Source organism: Lycium ferocissimum, chromosome 11 (assembly GCF_029784015.1).
Source record: "Lycium ferocissimum isolate CSIRO_LF1 chromosome 11, AGI_CSIRO_Lferr_CH_V1, whole genome shotgun sequence".
Classification (NCBI taxonomy): Eukaryota; Viridiplantae; Streptophyta; class Magnoliopsida; order Solanales; family Solanaceae; genus Lycium; species Lycium ferocissimum.
In genome coordinates, this window is record NC_081352.1 from 6452287 (window position 1) to 6471143 (window position 18857).

Sequence of the window (18857 nt, forward strand, 5' to 3'; positions counted from 1 at the left end):
AAATGTACCACCTCAGGCTAATATTTTTCAGATGTGTGTTTAAGAAGAACTTTTCCATTCTAAGAACTTGAGTAGTTCTAGAATCATCAATATAAATAAATCATTCTTCTTCAACTTGGGTGTAGCACACAAAAATAAGTTGTTAGCATAAATACGCTTAGTAGTTCCAAAGTCCAACACCCAATCTCTCACATTGGCCATAAGATTCGCTTGAGAAATGACCAGTATAATTTATATCATCCGCTTCGTCAAATTTACTTTTGCTTAGCGGGATTATCATTTCTCCGAATTTTCTTCTACATTGAGGGATATGACGGCTTAGTTCGTCACATACAAAATAATTATTATTGTTCCCAAAAATCATGAAACACTTTCCACAATCTAATCTTCAATGTTAACTACTTCAACAATCTTCCTTTTGATAAGTAGAGCAACTTAAACAAACAGTAGTTGAACTTTCTAAACAAAGTAGAAACCGAAAACATATTTCGCTTCGTAATTCTTTTTTCAAAAGTAAATGATGGAATCCTATCCTCAAGTGACAACCCAACTAATACAATGAGACATTTTATCCAACACATAATATTTAGCCACTTCAAGAACACATACCTGAAACTTAGACATATAGCAATAAGTTATTTTCTTTTAATTTTCCGTAAGAATAGAGCGAGAAATATCCTTAAGATTGTTGGAAATCTTACGGAAAATGCTTGATCACGAACATTGCACGGAATTCTTCAACAATATCATAGCTTGAGGCATGTCAATTAAGACACTATCCTTAAGGATGTTTTACCCGGTATTGGTGTATCCCCCAAGATTCAACAAGCTTTTCGAGTACAAAACTTGTCACAACCCTGTTCAACTAAGTCGCGCGGGCACCTACCTTTCCTACATCGGTAGGCAAACCCTCAACCCAACAATAGTAAAAAAAAAAAAAAAAAACACAAAGAATTACTTAAATAAGCGGAAGAAATAAAATCACGTAAGTCTGACGATAATAATATAGAAAGTATGCGGAAGTAAGGAAAATACATCCTGAGTCTGGTTTAATCCATACAAGAGCATCTAACTAAAATCTACAAGTCTGAATATCAATAATACATCAAGTCTGAGTATGTCTTGGAATAGAAAATAAGACATAAATAAAGAAGAATCTTCAAGGCGAATGGATGTCTCGTGCTCACCCCAGACTCTAAGCAAATCTCGGAGCGACTATCAGCCACGAGAAACAGAAGTAGATTCTATCTGGAATTCTGCATTCATAAAAGAATGCAACAAGTGCAGGTCAGTACAAAACCACAGTATTAGTAGTTATCATATGCCGATTAAGTTTAGCTAACATAATTCAGATGACAAAGTAAGAGAAGCGGATAAATCGACAAGTATAAATCAAACACAGTACTACAAAAAGAGCTTTACCAACAAAGTATTTAGTGTCAATAGGGTAATTATCGGTAATTTATTTACGAAACGGAAATACTAATGGCAAATGTATATTAGCTAGCAAAAGCTACACTTTTACGGCAATAAACAGAAATAGCCAGGAAAATATCAAACTTTTATTCTTTCTAATCTTCCCTCCAAGAGTAAACCCTATGTTTTCCATTTCCCTCTCTCTTCACTCACTCCTCCCGCCTCCTTGTCATTCTTTTTGGTTCTCTTCTTTTCTTTCGTCTAAATCATCTCAGGATCCCCTCGCCCAACGAAGAAATTGGCAATCAAGAGGGAAGAAAAAGGATGAACAATTTGACATTATTAGCGAAGCTCGATTAACCGTTCATATATCGAGACAGACCTTCTACCTTACCACTATTACCAGCATCTCCGTCACAGTGGGTTACTTGTCTGGTAATTTCGCTAATTTCTGTAATTTTGTTCGTCATTTCTATTCACATTATTCTTATATAGATAGATTATTTTATGTTTTCCATTTTTTTAGGAATACAACCTGGTACAAGGGAGCCGTTAATGGTAACGGAAGGTCTAATTTGGCTCATGGGTGAGGCCGTATAAACACAATAGAATTCCGCTTGTAGTTTTATTGGTTGTTTCTCAGTGAAGAAGAGGTAGCAAGGTACAAGAAATAACTGTTCTTAATTTTGTTTTCGTTTTTAATTTTGGTGTTTGTTACTTACTTCCCTATTATAATAATAGGAGAATGGTTTAATTCTGATTCATTTGTTTTTTTTACTATAACTGTGATGAGATTTGATTTTGATTCATTTATATATACAATATTACTTTTGAGGTTGCTTTAGAAGACAAATTTAAGAAGCTTATTCACTGTTTGATAAAATGTTACATAGAGATATATTACATGGATAATAATAATTAATGAGTGTGGTGTTTTACAAACTGTTTTAAAAAATCTTTGAAATATGAATTATCATTTCTGGACATTCGTAGGTTGAGAAGTTTTAAATTCATTGTCCTTGGGTTAGATTAGAGTCGTTTCACGACTTTTAAAAGTAAAATCTCAGGGATAGGAGAAATAGAGCATAAGCAGATGAATACAGTAGAGTACGTAGAAGAGGTTCTCTTATGCTTGGTATGTCACTGCTTTGTTGTTTGGGTCAGAAAGCTCACAATGGAAAACTTGTAGGATCTTATAGTAGAGTCTGATATTTTTCTTCTGATAGTTGTAGCGTAATTTATCTTATTCAATCATAAAATTAGAGGAGCTTATACCAGAGTATGATTTTTTCTTCTGATAGTTATAGAGTATTTTATCTTATTCATTTGTTTATTTTGGGTAAAATTGGTGGTAATCTCTTCATAAACAATTGCCAGGGGCTGTAGAGTTTGTTTTCTAGTTTACCTTTCTTTGTTTAGACTATTTAACTTCTATTAAAGTTTCTTGTTCTCTATATTGGCTTAATTGCCAAGACAAATTATAATCTTAATAATAATGATCGTATGCTTGCAACCTTGTGATTGATTTGTTAACATGCGTAAATAGACAACCCATGTTTAGATTAGTATTGCCATCCCTCAATTTGTGTGTCTCTTGTTTCTCTAAAGCTGGCAAATGGTAAATGTAATAGTGTTTGGACAAGTTTCTTTCATTTAAGGAAATAAAAGATCTAGTAGTTTATGTTTCTTTTAACTCTCTGTTCCTAGTCGTGAATTCATATGTACGGAATATATAGCTGTTTTGCAAAGTAGTTGTTTGCATCTTGTCTCTTATACTCTGTATGTGTCCTGACTCACACACTTACCCGCTACCTCCCTTTTTTTCTAATTTTTTTCGATGCATATGAAAAAACTACGACCTTTCTCTGGGGTCTGCCTGAGTGGTTGTTACATGGACCACGAGCTTTTGCACGCTGAGTCCCTATGGAGTTCGTGTTATTGAAGGTATTGTGAGAACAACTTCTTTCTTTACTTTCAGTAATGTACACAAACTCTAATCAATAAAGTTACATGTCTATTAGCTTCATTACCTTTACTTGCTATTTGCTTTAATTACTTTCTACTTGCTACTCAGGATTGAACATCTAGCTATTATTTTACTTAATTTATGCTTAATTTTTGCTGAAAAGTTGGAGTAGTATATCTAGTTAAATCAACTAGTCGAGTAGCATGATGAAACATTAATTTTTTTCTCCACAAGTCATTGGATTAAGCTTCTGAGTCTAACTATGAGGTCTGCTAGGCTAAGCTGATCTAAATGCTTCGTACTTTATCCATCTTGGGGCAATCCTTATGTTCTAGTTAATTCAATACATCAGTTTGTATATTCTGGCTTATTAATTATAGTAGTCTTTTGAGCCCGAGGCAACATCTACTCTTTAGGTAAATTTATGGAGATCTTCATGGGAAGTTTGCTTTAATTTTGTATGACATTTCTTCAAGAACTACCCTTTTAGCTATTGTGAGTGCTTGAACTAGACTTAGTGCACATTGTTCTTTGCTATGTATAGGATTCGGATGGGAGCTTCTTGTGTGTGATCTAAACCAACTAGACTGCTTGATCTTCCATTTGGTAATTGCACATCTTTTTCTACTTCATATGATGATATAAGCTTTTATGGAGTTGTCTCATCTATAGCTATCTTTCTATTACAAAATCAAATGAAGAAGATTGTTTTGAAAGAATAATTGCAATTCCTTGTTATTTCTTTGAGCTAAAGTGTGACTAAGCTATTGTCCCTAAGAAGAATCATGAGATGTATAATTGTTCCCGGAAGAAATTGTTGTTCTAGCAGAGATTGTTTTATTGTTAAAATTGTCATTTGAGTTTCACTTTTTCTTGAAAAGGGTTGAAGAGTTGGTAAATATTTGGGTGTGAAAAATATCATATTATGTTAGATGTACAATAGGGTCAAAAACACACCTCAAGTATTACATTTCTTTAAGTTTCCTACCTAAACTATTTCCTACCTAAACTATCACCAACTAGTTTGCGAAACACACCTCAACTATCAGTTGTTCACTTTTCTTACCTGAACTATCACCAACTAGTTTGCAAAGCACACTTCATTAAAAGTGGACAACTGATAGTTGAGGTGTGTTTTCCAAACTAGTTGGTGATAGTTCATGTAGGAAAAGTGATAGTTCAGGTAGGAAAAGTGAACAATTGTTAGTTGAGGTGTGTTTTGCAAACTAATTGGTGATAGTTTAGGTAGGAAAATCTCACACCTGATAGTTTAGGTAGGAAAATCTCACACCTGATAGTTTAGGTAGGATCCTTAAAAAAAAATTTATACTTGAGGTGTATTTTTGATCATTATCACGTTTTTATGTAGATTTTATCTTTTGACATTTGTTCGTTTTATTATTTCAGGTCATACAATATGATGTTCAAATAGCATGTGGGATATTTCAATACTATGAAGAGTTGTGGGAATTGTTTGAGGCTATGCATTTAGAAGTTTTTTATTGCGGGTATTCGGTAGAAGCAGTAACAATGACATTAGCTGCTTAGTTTAAACATGTAATATTATCTTTTAATTCATTGATACATTAGTATTATGAATTAGTACTTGGTTTTGTTTGTTGGTATTCAATGAAATATGTTCTGTTTTAACATTTTTCATTATAATTGTCTCTAAGTAGATACATGTACAATATTTGCTTTTGTATCTTTCATGTTCCGCAAAAAAAACTTATATTTCCGACGTTTTTAATTGGGTTTACTAGGAATAAAAATGGATGCTAAAAGAGTAAACTAAGCCATTTTTAAATGGATTTAACGGCCACTATAATTGCTACACAATAGTCGTTAAAATATTTTTATTTAGCGGTAGTTTAATTAGATTTAGTGGCAATTGAATTGGACGCTAAAAGGTGGGAGGGTAATTTTGAGATTGAATCTAGCGGTCATTATAATTGGCACTACTCAATAGTCATTAAAAAATGTCATTTTTAGTAGCAATTGAATTAGATTTAGCGGCAATTGAATTGGTCGCTAAAAGGTGGGATGTGGCATTGTGGGAATGGATTTAGCAGCCATCATAATTGGCACTAAACAATTGCCGCTAAATGCTTCGACATTTAGCGGCAATAAAGCATACCTTTACCAGCATTTCGCTGAATGGCCACTGTAGGCTTTAGCGGTACCAACATCAATGGCCAAAGATTAATGGCCGGTAAATGTTTTGGCAGCAATATCTATTGCTGCTAAAGGCATTCTTTATTGTCGCTAAAGGCACAAGCCAGAATCAAGTACACGTCGTCACCTAAGTTGTAGCATCTAAACCCAAATGTACCAAGTCTCAATATATCCAAACCGAATCCAAATAACACAAGTAAATCACCAGATCATCACAATATAAGCCATAGTGCAATGCAATGCAATAATGTATGAATGCAAATGCAATGCTGTGTACACATGTACTTCGGACGGAAGTATCGACGTCTCGGAAGCACAACCCAGGGTGACTCGCAAAGTCTAAGTACTACTCATCCCGGATCTTTTCCCAACAGACAGACGAGACTCCGGATCTTTGCCCACGGAGGATTTTCATTAGCACAACCCTTGGGAGACCTGTGGAGTCCATGTACCACTCGTTCCGGATCTTTGCCCAACGGATGAATGAGTCTCCAGATCTTTGCCCACGGAGGATCTTTATTAAATCATATCATATAAAATCACATCACCCAGACCCATTTCCCATCAGGCATTAAATAAATTTCTCTTATAGACACCATAAGTCTCTTATAAATCAGCTCCAAACCATTTCCATCATGTATGAATGCATAATGCTAAATCAATGCAATAATGCCAACGAATATGCTATGGAAGCCACAACACTATAAGCCCTATCAAGACTTATATAAATCAACTGCATGATCTCATCATCAACAGTCCAATCAATATCACAAATATCAAGCATGGGTACGACAACAATATCATGAAAAGGCTACACAAGACATATAAAACTCTATCCTCATATCAAACGTCAACAAGTAAGATACTACAATATCATGAAAAGGTATAACAAAAGTCTCCCATATCTACTATCATCATGTGGCATCAAGCCAACAATAATAGAACAAATCAAGTCACAACACAACGGGGTGGCTAGCCCTAATCACACAACAGGATCCAACCTAAGATAATATCTAACCCAACTTCATACCCGGAGGTTTACATGCTTTCTCCGATAATATCATCTAAATATATGCTTTGCTAAATGAAGTCTCACTATAGGGTAAGCCATAACCTACCTGGAAGGCCGAGCAACAATAACACTAACAATCACTCTTTAGCCTTTCCTTTCTGCTGAGCCTCTAGTTTAAGAAAGTCTAAGCATATTCGAATCATGGAATTAGAATCAAGAAGAACATCAAAACCAATCCTACTTCTATCAAGACTCAAATCTCCAACCTATGGAATAGGGTTTATGAACCAGAAGGGTGAAATTAGGGATCTAAAGGTCCCAACATGAAATGAAACCTCTAGATGATCAATTCCCATCATTTGCAAGCTAGAACAATAAAAAATTCACTCTAATTCGGATTCTAGGCAAAACCCTCAAATTTAGGTATAAACCCTAATTTCTAAATCCACAAATTAGCCTCTAATTAGGAAGAAGTTATGAAATAAGAATTCTAATCATCAATTCAATTCTTATTGAAACTAACCCAACCAACGAATCAGGATTTAGAAGCCTAGATAAAATATCCATTAAGCCCACTTTAATCTTCCATTACTAATGAACTAACAAGGAAAAGAGATTCTAAGATGATTAGGAATAATGGAATAGCAAGAGATTAGAAGGACTTACCACCAAGAATCTTCTCCAAGAATCCTCTAGAATTGCTCCCAATATGAACCACTTTCGGAATAATAAATGAATGAAAAGACTTGGGGTTTTATATTATTAACTACCCCACTCACTGCCCGACCACCGCATTCGCGATCACTTAGACCACTTCAGCGGCGCCGCCCCAGCGGTCCCTTGACCGCTATTGTTACATCCCGTATTTTGAACGACGGGACGATTTGGGTTAACTATGATAAGTTAGGGTTAAGACTTTTCCGGGGTACGAAGTCGGGACGTGTGACCTTCGATTTTTTCGTAAGACCTAAGTGTGTATGACGTTATTGTTATGGAATCATCAAAGAAACTTCGGGACCAAAAGTGGAAATTGTGGAAGTTGGCCATTATTGAAAAAAGAGAGGAGTAAAACTTGGCCATGTGGCCGGCCACCTTTGAGTGGGCCATGGCCACATGGTTGGCTATTATATGAAAGGAAAAGATGACTTAAGGGACCATTATTTCATCTTCTCAAGACTTAGGAAAAAAATCAAGAAACTTGGAGAGCAAAACCCCTCCCCTATTCGGCCAAGAACCTCCAAAATCAAGACCAAGATTAAGCCTTCCCAAAATTATTTCTTCTAAGCAAACCTACTAATTGAAGGGTGTTGAGTAACGTGGAGTGGTTGTTTTAAGCGTTGGATTGTTCGTTTTCATCCTTGGCCAACTTTGGATAAGTTGAGGAGTTGTGAAGAAAGGTAAATTCTAATCTTGTTTTATGAGTTATGGAAGGTTTATGTGTGTTGTTGTATGTTGTTATGGATGAAATTCATGGAGACTTGGTAATTGAAGTTGAAGCCGTGTACATGGTAGTTGGCCGTGTGCATGTGTGTTGTGTGTCTAAGTGATGAATTAAGTTTATGTGGCTTGCTTGATTATTGTGGAGTGTTGAAATGAATGAAAATCATAAAGTATATATGTATGGTGTGTTGGCCGAATATGGCCTTTTGTATGAGTCAAGAAATGAATTAGTTTTCTTGGAATTTTAGTTGTTGATTGTATGTGGATTTTATGTTGAAAATGAGAGTTTAATGATTCAAGTAGGTATTATAAGTGTCATGGGCTGTTTTGGAAGGTTTTGTGTATTCAGTGTAATTTTTATATTTATGGAAATGATATGGTAGGAGTATGGATTGTTGGAGCAAATCATGGTTTGGAAACAAGGAATGTGTTATGGATGTGTTCTCGGGTTAAGGGACAATTTCGGGTGGAATGGAATATTTGTTGGGTTGTTGGAAATATTGTATGAATTATTTAAAGAGCTCTTGAATGTTGTTTGAATGGTTTTGGATTGATAATTGAATATGCGTTAGTTTGATTACATGTTGGTTTGTAAGTATGTAGTTGTAGTAAGCATAATTGGAATGTTGTTGGAATGTGTGGAGAAGAATCTTTTAATGTTCGAATATGTTTGAATTGATTATGGATATTATTGGAATGATTGTTGATGTTGTTGTGTTGTTGTGTTGTTGAATTTGGCCGAGTTGAATTCTCGGGGTTGGCCTATTTATAAAGGAAGTGCTGCCCAATTTTCCGTAGGATTATGTGTTAGCTGGAGATGAATTTCTAAATGCTTGGTTGACGTTGGTATTTATTAATGTCATGTAGATCTTGGGGAGTTCGAGATATACGTTTGATTGGATTAGCGTTGTGTGCAAGCGAGGTATGTAAAGCTTAACTCTTCTTTCTTTTGGCATGTCTTAGTTCAATATAGGCTACGATACTAGCCTCGAGGAAATTCCATTCTCACAATCCGAGCATGTCTATGATTCGCGTTTGTCTTTTGGTACTCGTATGTTGATGTGGGAAAATATTGCTTTTTGATGTTGTTGGAAAAATTGATTTTAAAGTTGCATAAAAACTTGGTTTTTTTAAGAATTTTATTCTTAAACGATGTTGAAACTACGAACGCTCATAACTTTCGACTAAGGGCTCGGATTGCCTCGATATCGTTGTGGGAGGTTGTATGACGTGTGATGAGTATGTTTTCCATAGGCGGGCCCGGCTCGGGTTGACACTCGTCCGTGGGTCCCGCGACCTTCCTTCGTCCTTTTCTGATGACGTTTGAGAGAGTTTGGTATGACGATTTTCCCGATCCCCAAGTACGGTTATTCTACTTACTTTTTGAACCTATGATAATGATTTTATGCATTTGGTTACTCACGACTCTGCTCGTGCGGTTGGTTGGTACATCGTTCGCCGGTTCCCGGGCCGGTTTTGTTGTCGTGCGCACTATGATATATTCTGGTGTTATGCTGTGTTACGGTTCCCGAGACCTCGCCATGTGGCCGGGTTCCGTTTATGGAGTTATCTTTGTGATATGGCTTATGATGTGTTGTGATGATGTGTTGCGTTCGGGGTTGTACGGAGATTTGAAACCTTCGGTGTTATGCCGTGTTATGGCGCCATCGACAGCGGGCGACCATATTTTCTCGTGCCCTTTTGCATGCTTTCTATTTTGAAAATAAACATTTGGCATTTGGAAATGTACTTACTTTCGGTACTTCGTTTCGAGTGTGACCCGATTATTTATTATATTTTCTCGCTTTGCATACTCGCACATATTTCGTACCGACCCCCTTTCTTCGGGGGCTGCGTTTCATGCCCGCAGTACGGACGACCGGTTGGCGACCCGCCGGTTTAGGAGACCTATCTGTGTGTTGGAGTGCTCCTTTTATCCCGAGCCTATATCTTGGTATATACTCGTTCGTTGCATATATGTGTGTGTGTTCGGGGGCACGGCGGGGCCCCGTCCCGTCATATGATTCTCGTTGGTTTGTTTAGAGGCCCGTAGATGCATATGTGGGTTGTGTGCCTACCCCATACGTGTGTGTTTGTATATTATATGTTTTGGGCCGGTGCGCCGTGGATAGCCTTATCGGCTTTCGATATATGTATATATATATGTGTTTGAGTTTGAGATGTGTTTGAAGTAGCGTTTGATATTTGTACCGGCATAAGCCGACCGTGTGTGTGATTCGGGTTCGATGAGTGTGTTTGGGTGCCCAACTCGGCACTAGTCACGGCCACGGGGTTGGGTCGTGACAAAAGTGGTATCGCAGCGGTTTGTCCTCGGAATGTCTACAGGCCGTGTCTTGTAGAGTCTTGCTTATCGGTGTGTTGTGCACCACATCTATAAACAGGAGGCTACAGGACATCTAGGATGTTACTTTTTCTTGAATCTTAGATCGTGCGATAGAACTGTGCTATTAGGATGACTCTTTTCTGATCGGTTGTTATGTTTTTCAGAGATGCCTCCGAAGAAGACGACGGCTGCCCGTGGCGGGCAAGGCGAAGGCGGACGAGGCTAGTCGGGCGCCGAGGGTTACACGGGCTCGCGCGCGGACTAGGCCGGTATTGTTTTACATTCGGAGGGTTCGCCACTCCACCACCCGGGAGGCCGGAGTAGGTCCCTCGGCCAGCCCCCGCCGCTCCCCGGCCGGATACGGAGGATAGACGCCGGGGAGGCCGTACGCTTATTGACGACGCCGGTGGCGGGTCGAGTTCGGGGACGCGGGCGCAGAGGCAATGATGATGACGACAGCGTGATAGCCCGAGGGTTCGCGACTTCGACGTGTGGCCCCCCCGAGTTTTTCGGGTCTAAGCCCCGGCGAGGACCCCCATGACTTCATTCGGGGGATGAGACGTGCATTGGGACTGGTCAGGGCTTCAGAGACCGAGTCCGTTGAGTTAGCCTCGCACAGACTACGAGATGTTGCGGCCAACTGGTATGAGTCCTGGGAGCTATCCAGAGGTGAGGGTGCTTCCCCAGCCACGTGGGACGAGTTTACGGCCGCCTTTCTCCGTCACTTTCTGCCCCCGGAGTTGCGGAGGGCAAGGGTTGATAGATTTACACGCATACGACGGAGGGTCGGAGTGTTCGTGAATATAACTTGGAATTTGATTCTACGGCCCGGTATGCACCTGCTATAGTGGCGGATATGGCCGACCGCATGCATCGATATGTGATAGGGTTGGACAGCTACTTGATTGATAGCTGCATGACGATGGCGGCGCAGACCGATATGGACATCGCCCGGTTGCAGGCGCACGCCCAGGGAATGGAAGACCGGCATCGAGCTGAGCGTGCGATCCGGAGAGATCGTGATAGGAGGCCGCCCAAGAGGGCCGGATCGGCGGGGTATTCGGGAGATTTCCGCGGCGGGCGCCCTCGGTATCGCTCCGGTGGATATTTTCCGCCGCCGGGCCGGGATACTCGGTCCGTTAATAGGAGATTTGATGACATAGGACCGTCCCGGCGGACCGAGTTCTAGGGCCTTAGTCCTCGGGCAGCGGAGGTCCCGGTCCGACGAGACCACCCGGACCTCCATGCCCCCACCGTGGGAGGCCACGCCCGGGAGAGTGTTTCCCGGCCGGTGGTGCTTGTTTTAATTGTGGCCGCCGTCGGGGCCATCGGATGAGGGATTGCCGGCCGGGTTGGTTTGGGCGGTGCGGCGCAGCCTACCCCCGGATCAATTGCCGGTTCATCTCCTTCCGGCGGCTACGCGCCCTATGGGTCGGGGTGTGCGGCACCGGAGGCCGTGGCGAGCAGGTCGCGGCGGAGTCCCCGGGGGCCGGCGGTCCTTCAAACCGCATATACGCTTTGCGTGTAGGCGGGATCCAGAGGCGGCACCGAATGCGGATGCAGGTATATAAGCCCTTTTTGTAATATTCTTATATATGTGTGTTTGTTGTATGAATGTTGTTTAATAGTGGCGAGTAGGGATCCGAAAGCCGATAATTAGGTATTTATAAATAACGACGATTAAGGTATGTTTGTTGCCATAGAGAATTTGGATATCCGGAACGGGAAGTAGGAATGTCATATCCGTAGGTGAGAAGTTAGTGTCGAGGGTTGGAGAGGGTTAGAATAGTAAGTGTGTTATGGGAGCGTTTGGAAATCTGTTAGAGCTTCAATTTACTCCAGATTATGTAATGAAAGTCATGCGAGGAGGTGTACGCAATTATATCGGGGGTAAAGCATCGTATTTCATCGGAGTTCCGAGGTTAAGCGTGCTGGGGTGAGAGCGAATTCAGGATGGGTGACCCCCTGGGAAGTTTTTGGAAATCTTGCAAGTTCAGATGTAAGAGGCAAACGAGAAGCTAGGATTGCAGCATGAGGTGCGATCGGAAAGTTGAAAGGCGATATCTAAGTAAAGGATCAATAGGAGTTCAATAGAGATAAAGAGTTCGAAGTCGAGATAAAGAGTAGGATTGGTAGGTACGACTATGTGTTACGGTAATAACGGGAATCTTCCCCGAGGTCCTTATGCGACCTTATAAGACTAGTTGAACATTCGAGGACGAATGTTCCAAAGGGGGGAAGGATGTTACATCCCGTATTTTGAACGACGGGACGATTTGGGTTAACTATGATAAGTTAGGATTAAGACTTTTCCGGACACGAAGTCGGGACGTGTGACCTTCGATTTTGTCGTAAGACCTAAGTGTGTATGATGTTATTGGTATGGAATCATCAAAGAAACTTCGGGACCAAAAGTGGAATTAAGGAAGTTGGCATTATTGAAAAAAGAGAGGGAGTAAAATATAGCCATGTGGCCGGCCACCTTGAGTGGGCCATGGCCACATGGTTGGCCATTATATGAAATTAAAAAGATGACAAAGTCACCATTATTTCATCTTCTCAAGACTTAGAAAAAAATCAAGAACTTGGAGAGCAAAACTCCAACCTATTCGGCCAAGAATTCCAAAAACAAGACCAAGATTAAGCCTTCCCAAAATTATTTCTTCTAAGCAAACCTACTAATTGAAGGGTGTTGAGTAACGTGGAGTGGTTGTTTTAAGCGTTGGATTGTTCGTTTTCATCCTTGGCCAACTTTGGACAAGTTGAGGAGTTGTGAAGAAAGGTAAATTCTAATCTTGTTTTATGAGTTATGGAAGGTTTATGTGTGTTGTTGTATGTTGTTATGGATGAAATTCATGAGAGTTTTGTATTTGAAGTTGAAGCCGTGTACATGGTAGTTGGCCCGTGCATGTGTGTTGTGTGTCTAAGTGATGAATTAAGTTTATGTGGCTTGCTTGATTATTGTGGAGTGTTGAAATGAATGAAAATCATAAAGTATATATGTATGGTGTGTTGGCCGAATATGGCCTTTTGTATGAGTCAAGAAATGAATTAGTTTTCTTGGAATTTTAGTTGTTGATTGTATGTGGATTTTATGTTGAAAATGAGAGTTTAATGATTCAAGTAGGTATTATAAATGTCATGGGCTGTTTTGGAAGGTTTTGTGTATTCGGGTAATTTTTATATTTATGGAAATGATATGGTAGGAGTATGGATTGTTGGAGCAAATCATGGTTTGGAAACAAGGAATGTGTTATGGATGTGTTCTCGGGTTAAGGGACAATTTCGGGTGGAATGGAGTATTTGTTGGATTGTTGGAAATATTGTGTGAATTATTTAAAGAATTCTTGAACGTTGTTTGAATGGTTTTGGATCGATAATTGAATATGCGTTAGTTTGATTTCATGTTGGTTTGTAAGTATGTAGTTGTAGTAAGCATAATTGGAATATTGTTGGAATGTGTGGAGAAGGATTTTTAATGTTCAAATATGTTTGAATTGATTATGGATATTATTGGAATGATTGTTGATGTTGTTGTGTTGTTGAATTTGGCCGAGTTGAATTCTCGGGGTTGGTCCATTTATAAAGGAAGTGCTGCCCAATTTTCCGTAGGATTATGTGTTAGTTGGAAATGAATTTCTAAATGCTTGGTTGACGTTGGTATTTATTAATGTCATGTAGATCTTGGGGAGTTCGAGATATAAGTTTGATTGGATTAGCGTTGTGTGCAAGCGAGGTATGTAAAGCTTAACTCTTCTTTCTTTTGGCATGTCTTAGTTCAATATAGGCTACGATACTAGCCTCGAGGAAATTCCATTCTCACAATCCGAGCATGTCTATGATTCGCGTTTGTCTTTTGGTACTCGTATGTTGATGTGGGAAAATATTGCTTTTTGATGTTGTTGGAAAAATTGATTTTAAAGTTGCATAAAAACTTGGTTTTCAAAAGAGTTTTATTCTTAAACGATGTTGAAACTACGAACGCTCATAACTTTCGACTAAGGGCTCGGATTGCCTCGATATCGTTGTGGGAGGTTGTATGACGTGTGATGAGTATGTTTTCCATAGGCGGGCCCGGCTCGGGTTGACACTCGTCCGTGGGTCCCGCGACCTTCCTTTTGCACTTTTCTCGATGACGTTTGAGAGAGTTTGGTATGACGATTTTCCCGATCCCCAAGTACGGTTATTTTACTTACTTTTTGAACCTATGATAATGATTTTATGCATTTGGTTACTCACGACTCGCTCGTGCGGTTGGTTGGTACATCGTTCGCCGGCTTCCCGGCCGGTTTTGTTGTCGTGCGCACTATGATATATTCTCGGTGTTATGCCGTGTTACGGTTCCGAGACCTCGCCATAGGCCGGGTTCCGTTTATGGAGTTATCTTCGTGATATGGCTTATGATGTGTTGTGATGATGTGTTGCGTTCGGGTTGTACGGGGATTTGAAACCTTCTCGGTGTTATCTTCGTGTTATGGCGCCATCGACGCGGGCGACCATATTTTCGTGCCCTTTTGCATGCTTTCTATTTTGAAAATAAACATTTGGCATTTTGGAAATGTACTTACTTTCGGTACTCTCGTTTCGAGTGTGACCCGATTTATTTATATTTTCTCGCTTTGCATACTCGCACATATTTCGTATCCGACCCCCTTTCTTCGGGGGGGCGCGTTCATGCCCGCAGTACGTACGACCGCTTGGCGACCGCCGCTTAGGAGACCCATCTCGCCGTGTTGGAGTGCTCCTTTTATCCCGAGCCTATATCTTGGTATATCCTCGTTCGTTGCATATATGTGTGTGTGTTCGAGGGGTACGGCGGGGCCCGTCCCGTCATATGATTCTCGTTGGTTTGTTTAGAGGCCTGTAGATGCATATGTGGGTTGTGTGCCTACCCTGTACAGGTGTGTTTGTATATTATATGTTTTGGGCCAGTGCGCCATCGGATAGCCTTATCGGCTTTCGATATATGTATATATATATGTGTTTGAGTTTGAGATGTGTTTGAAGTAGCGTTTGATATTTGTACCGGCATAAGCCAGCTGTGTGTGATTCGGGTTCGATGAGTGTGTTTGGGTGCCCAACTCGGGCACTAGTCACGGCCTACGGGGTTGGGTCGTGACAGCTATAGCAGTCATGCCTAAATGGGACGGGCCGCTTTAGCAGCAGGGTGACAGCTATAGCGGTACCGCTGCCGCGGTGCTGGTGCCGCCAAAGCGGGCACGAGACACCAAAAAACTATTCCAATTTTCAAAACTAAACTCGAATTTCTGACTGACTCTCGAGGCCATCTGCTCAAAAACCATGTATACAGATACAGATAAAAACACGCTACGAATGCACTCGTGGCCTCGAAATTCCAAACGAAGATCTCATTGACCGAGTCAACACCCGATACATCGATTCCAATTTCCCAAACCATGTTCCAAAATGCATCTGAGTGCATTGGGAACCGAACCAGATACCCACACAAGTCATAAGTAACCATTCGGACCTCTCGGAATTGACGGATTTTCAAAAAAGGTCCTTTTTCGCTTTAAGCCAAAATTTCACAAAAAGTCGCCGAATCAAATCTAAACACCTTGAGAAGCGTGTCAACGGTCCCCTCGGGTCAAAAATGAGCTCACCAAGCTCGGGAAAGGGTCAAAAATGTCAAAAATGCAATAACTACCAAACGGATCGTTACAAAATTAGGAGCCAGAATCTAACAAAGATTATACAAAAGTAGGTGTATATATATATATATATATATATATATTCTTATATGCTTTCTGTGCACAAGAGAAAAATACTAAGAGATAACTTCTACTATACATATTCCTTATATATATTCCTCTGTCTATTCTTTGTGTATTAGACACAGAATAGAGAAAATATTCTTTTACTTTGTTGGGTTTTCTTCTTAGTGAAATCTTTGTTAGTTTCTGGCTCCTAGTTTTATACTAGAAGAGCTTGTTGAATCCTCGGGGATACACCCATACCGGGTGAAATATCATTAAGTAAAGTGTCTTAATTGACATGCCTCAAGCTATCAAGAATTTCTCTACAAGGATTCGTGTTCAAGTATTTTCCGGCAAGATTCGTGATTAAGTATTTTTCGTAAAATTTCCAACAATCTTCCCAGCACACTATAATATGGAAAAGAATTTCTCTTTTTGTATGTCTCATCCACAGGAATGGGACATCAATTTATATTGCTACGAAATCATCTCATAGAATAGATTGAGTTGCCTAACGTTATCATAATATCAATGACCATAATGAAGGTCAAAGATTAATGGCCAAAGAATTAAATGTCAATGAATGAGAAAGAGTCTGTTATACAAATCAAAAGCACTGTTAGAATATAATGGCTAATTAATAATTTGGTTTGTTGTATTAAAATTAACATGCATTGCCTAAATTTTAAGAAAAAGTTGTTTGTTTACAAAAATATCCTCCACCCTACTTAGTAGAAAAAAGGTTTGAGGGACCTCAAGGCTACTTTTGTCATTTTCTTTATTTTATCCTAGGATAACTAGTCTTGTAATTGTTATTCCACCCTCTGCCAAGGATAACTTATCCTAATACTATTTTAATCCTGGATAATTTATCACAGGATTAGTAACCAAACAAGGGATATATTGGTACTAAATTATTATCCAGGACTATTTTCCTTATCCATCATACCAAATGACCCCTTAGAGTCGTTTACTACGCGGGATAAGGCAAGTCTTTATTCCACCTTATTCCATTAAATTTGGATTATCTATCCCACCTCTCAGATGGTAAATGATTATCCCAACTATAATCCAGTATTATAATTTCCTAATAATTTAGTCCGCTTATCACCCTTAGGGATTGTTTAGTTAATGGGATAAAGATAATTATCACACGGGATATTCCATGGGATTACTTTATCCTGTGTTTGATAATGCGTATTATTTAGTCTCAGATTATTTTATCCTTGTCTATTATATCCTACCAACCAAACAACTCCTTAAATTACTCCCTCCGGCTCATTTTACTTGTCGTCTTTACTAAAATTAGATGGTCTAAAATAGTTGTCATTTTATAAAACAAAGATATGACTAAGTATTATTTTTTCATCTTTATCTTTACTCAAAAAACTAGTTAACTTGTCCACATTTCACGCGGCCATACATATCCATTTATAAATTTAGTTGATGTACAAAGGATATCCATTTATAAAATATAACAATAATTTCAAATAATGCATTACCTACATTTTTCTAGTTTTATACAAATAATGTTTTTGAGGAATAAATATTGATGATTAGATGATAAAGCTGAAATAACACAAACAAGCATAGAAGAAAGATTGAAACATTAGAAACGAAAAACAGAATTATCAGACATCGTTTGCTATAGACTTTCAAAAATCTCTTCCCCCAGAATAGTTTTTGAACTTTCCAAAGCTTCGTTTTTTCTTGTTTAAACTGTGAACTTGCTTCTGTAGCAATAATATCTAGTCTGAGAGCAAATTACGTACATCTTAATCGAATCTTCAATTTGTAAGGCCGAACACATTGTCATCATAACTTTCCTGCAAGTGGTAACGCTATAGATTTACAAATAGTTATCTTGAGGAATATACATAACATGCCAATGAAAAGAGTTTTGCCCGTAATAAAGATATACGAAAAGTAGATCATATTGATTCAACAACGTGAATTTTTTTATCCAAATACTGACACTGGACTCTTCAATATGAACACTACGATAATAGAGTCAAACCTCCCTATAACAAAGATCGTTGGGTCCGAAATTTTTCGGCTGTTATACACCTATAACAGCATTTGTTATTAAAATAGTAGTTGGCTGTTATAGGCAAAAAGATGCATAAAATCTATTTATTTTTAGTTTTAAGGTCGTAAATAATAACAAATTATTTAAATTTTAAATCTCAAAGATATGAATACTTCACTAACTAAACATTAAAGAAAGTTAGTACAATTTCAATAAATCCCTAACTGAATGTATAAAGTTTCAAGCTCTAAGGCTGTCACGCCCCAAATTTGGAGCGGCGTGACTGGCACTCGGTGCCAAACTAGGCCCGAGCGAACCATTCTAAATCTGAAACTCTGCTAAGGCCCACCTGTACACAGATAATACCAACGAGCCGGCGAGGACGTAATATGGATATATATATATGTATATATATGCTGACTAACTCATCTGAACTGAGCACACACACCCCCAAAATATATATACACGACTGAGCAAGTCGACGAGGCTGCTATGTAAGCTGAACTACAAAACTGGGAGCCGACAAGGATACATAACATCCCAACTACATACAACTGTCTACAGACCTCTAGGGAACACGAGCTGTAGAAATGACATGACAAGGCCCCGTCATGCCCATATGTATGTATGTCAAAATAGCATACCAAAAGGATTTATGACTCCAAACCAAGGGGGTCTGCGGCGACCGCAATGAGTGGAAGATCTCATCGAGCGGATCGTCTGTCTGGCTACCTGAACCTGCAGACATGAACGCAGTG

At 39.3% G+C, this 18857-nt stretch overlaps 1 protein-coding gene across 6 annotated transcripts; it reads left to right on the top strand.

Moving 5' to 3' along the window:
- Positions 1-1487: 1487 nt before the first annotated feature.
- LOC132036768 (uncharacterized) lies at positions 1488-5038 on the top strand. Of its 6 annotated transcripts, none has more exons than XR_009409661.1 (4): positions 1509-1851; positions 1943-3360; positions 3927-3988; positions 4790-5038. XR_009409661.1 is itself a non-coding variant. In XM_059427147.1 (3 exons), exons 1-3 carry the CDS (start codon positions 1599-1601, stop codon positions 4812-4814), a joined length of 333 nt encoding a protein of 110 aa, XP_059283130.1. In that variant the 5' UTR covers positions 1488-1598; the 3' UTR covers positions 4815-5038. The 6 variants fall into 6 exon arrangements, 2 of the variants coding, with proteins under 2 accessions (XP_059283130.1, XP_059283131.1); XR_009409663.1 differs by having other exon boundaries at positions 1509-1846; XM_059427147.1 differs by lacking the exon at positions 3927-3988 and having other exon boundaries at positions 1488-1846; positions 1943-2002.
- The last annotated feature ends 13819 nt before the right edge of the window (positions 5039-18857 follow it).

Bases quoted from the DNA above. Each gene is read 5' to 3' on its own strand.
- LOC132036768 (XM_059427147.1), top strand. From the start codon at position 1,599: ATGTTTTCCATTTCCCTCTCTCTTCACTCACTCCTCCCGCCTCCTTGT. The intron at 1,847-1,942 runs GTCTGGTAATTT...CCATTTTTTTAG, and splicing joins TCCGTCACAGTGGGTTACTT to GAATACAACCTGGTACAAGG. The intron at 2,003-4,789 runs GTGAGGCCGTAT...TTATTATTTCAG, and splicing joins AGGTCTAATTTGGCTCATGG to GTCATACAATATGATGTTCA.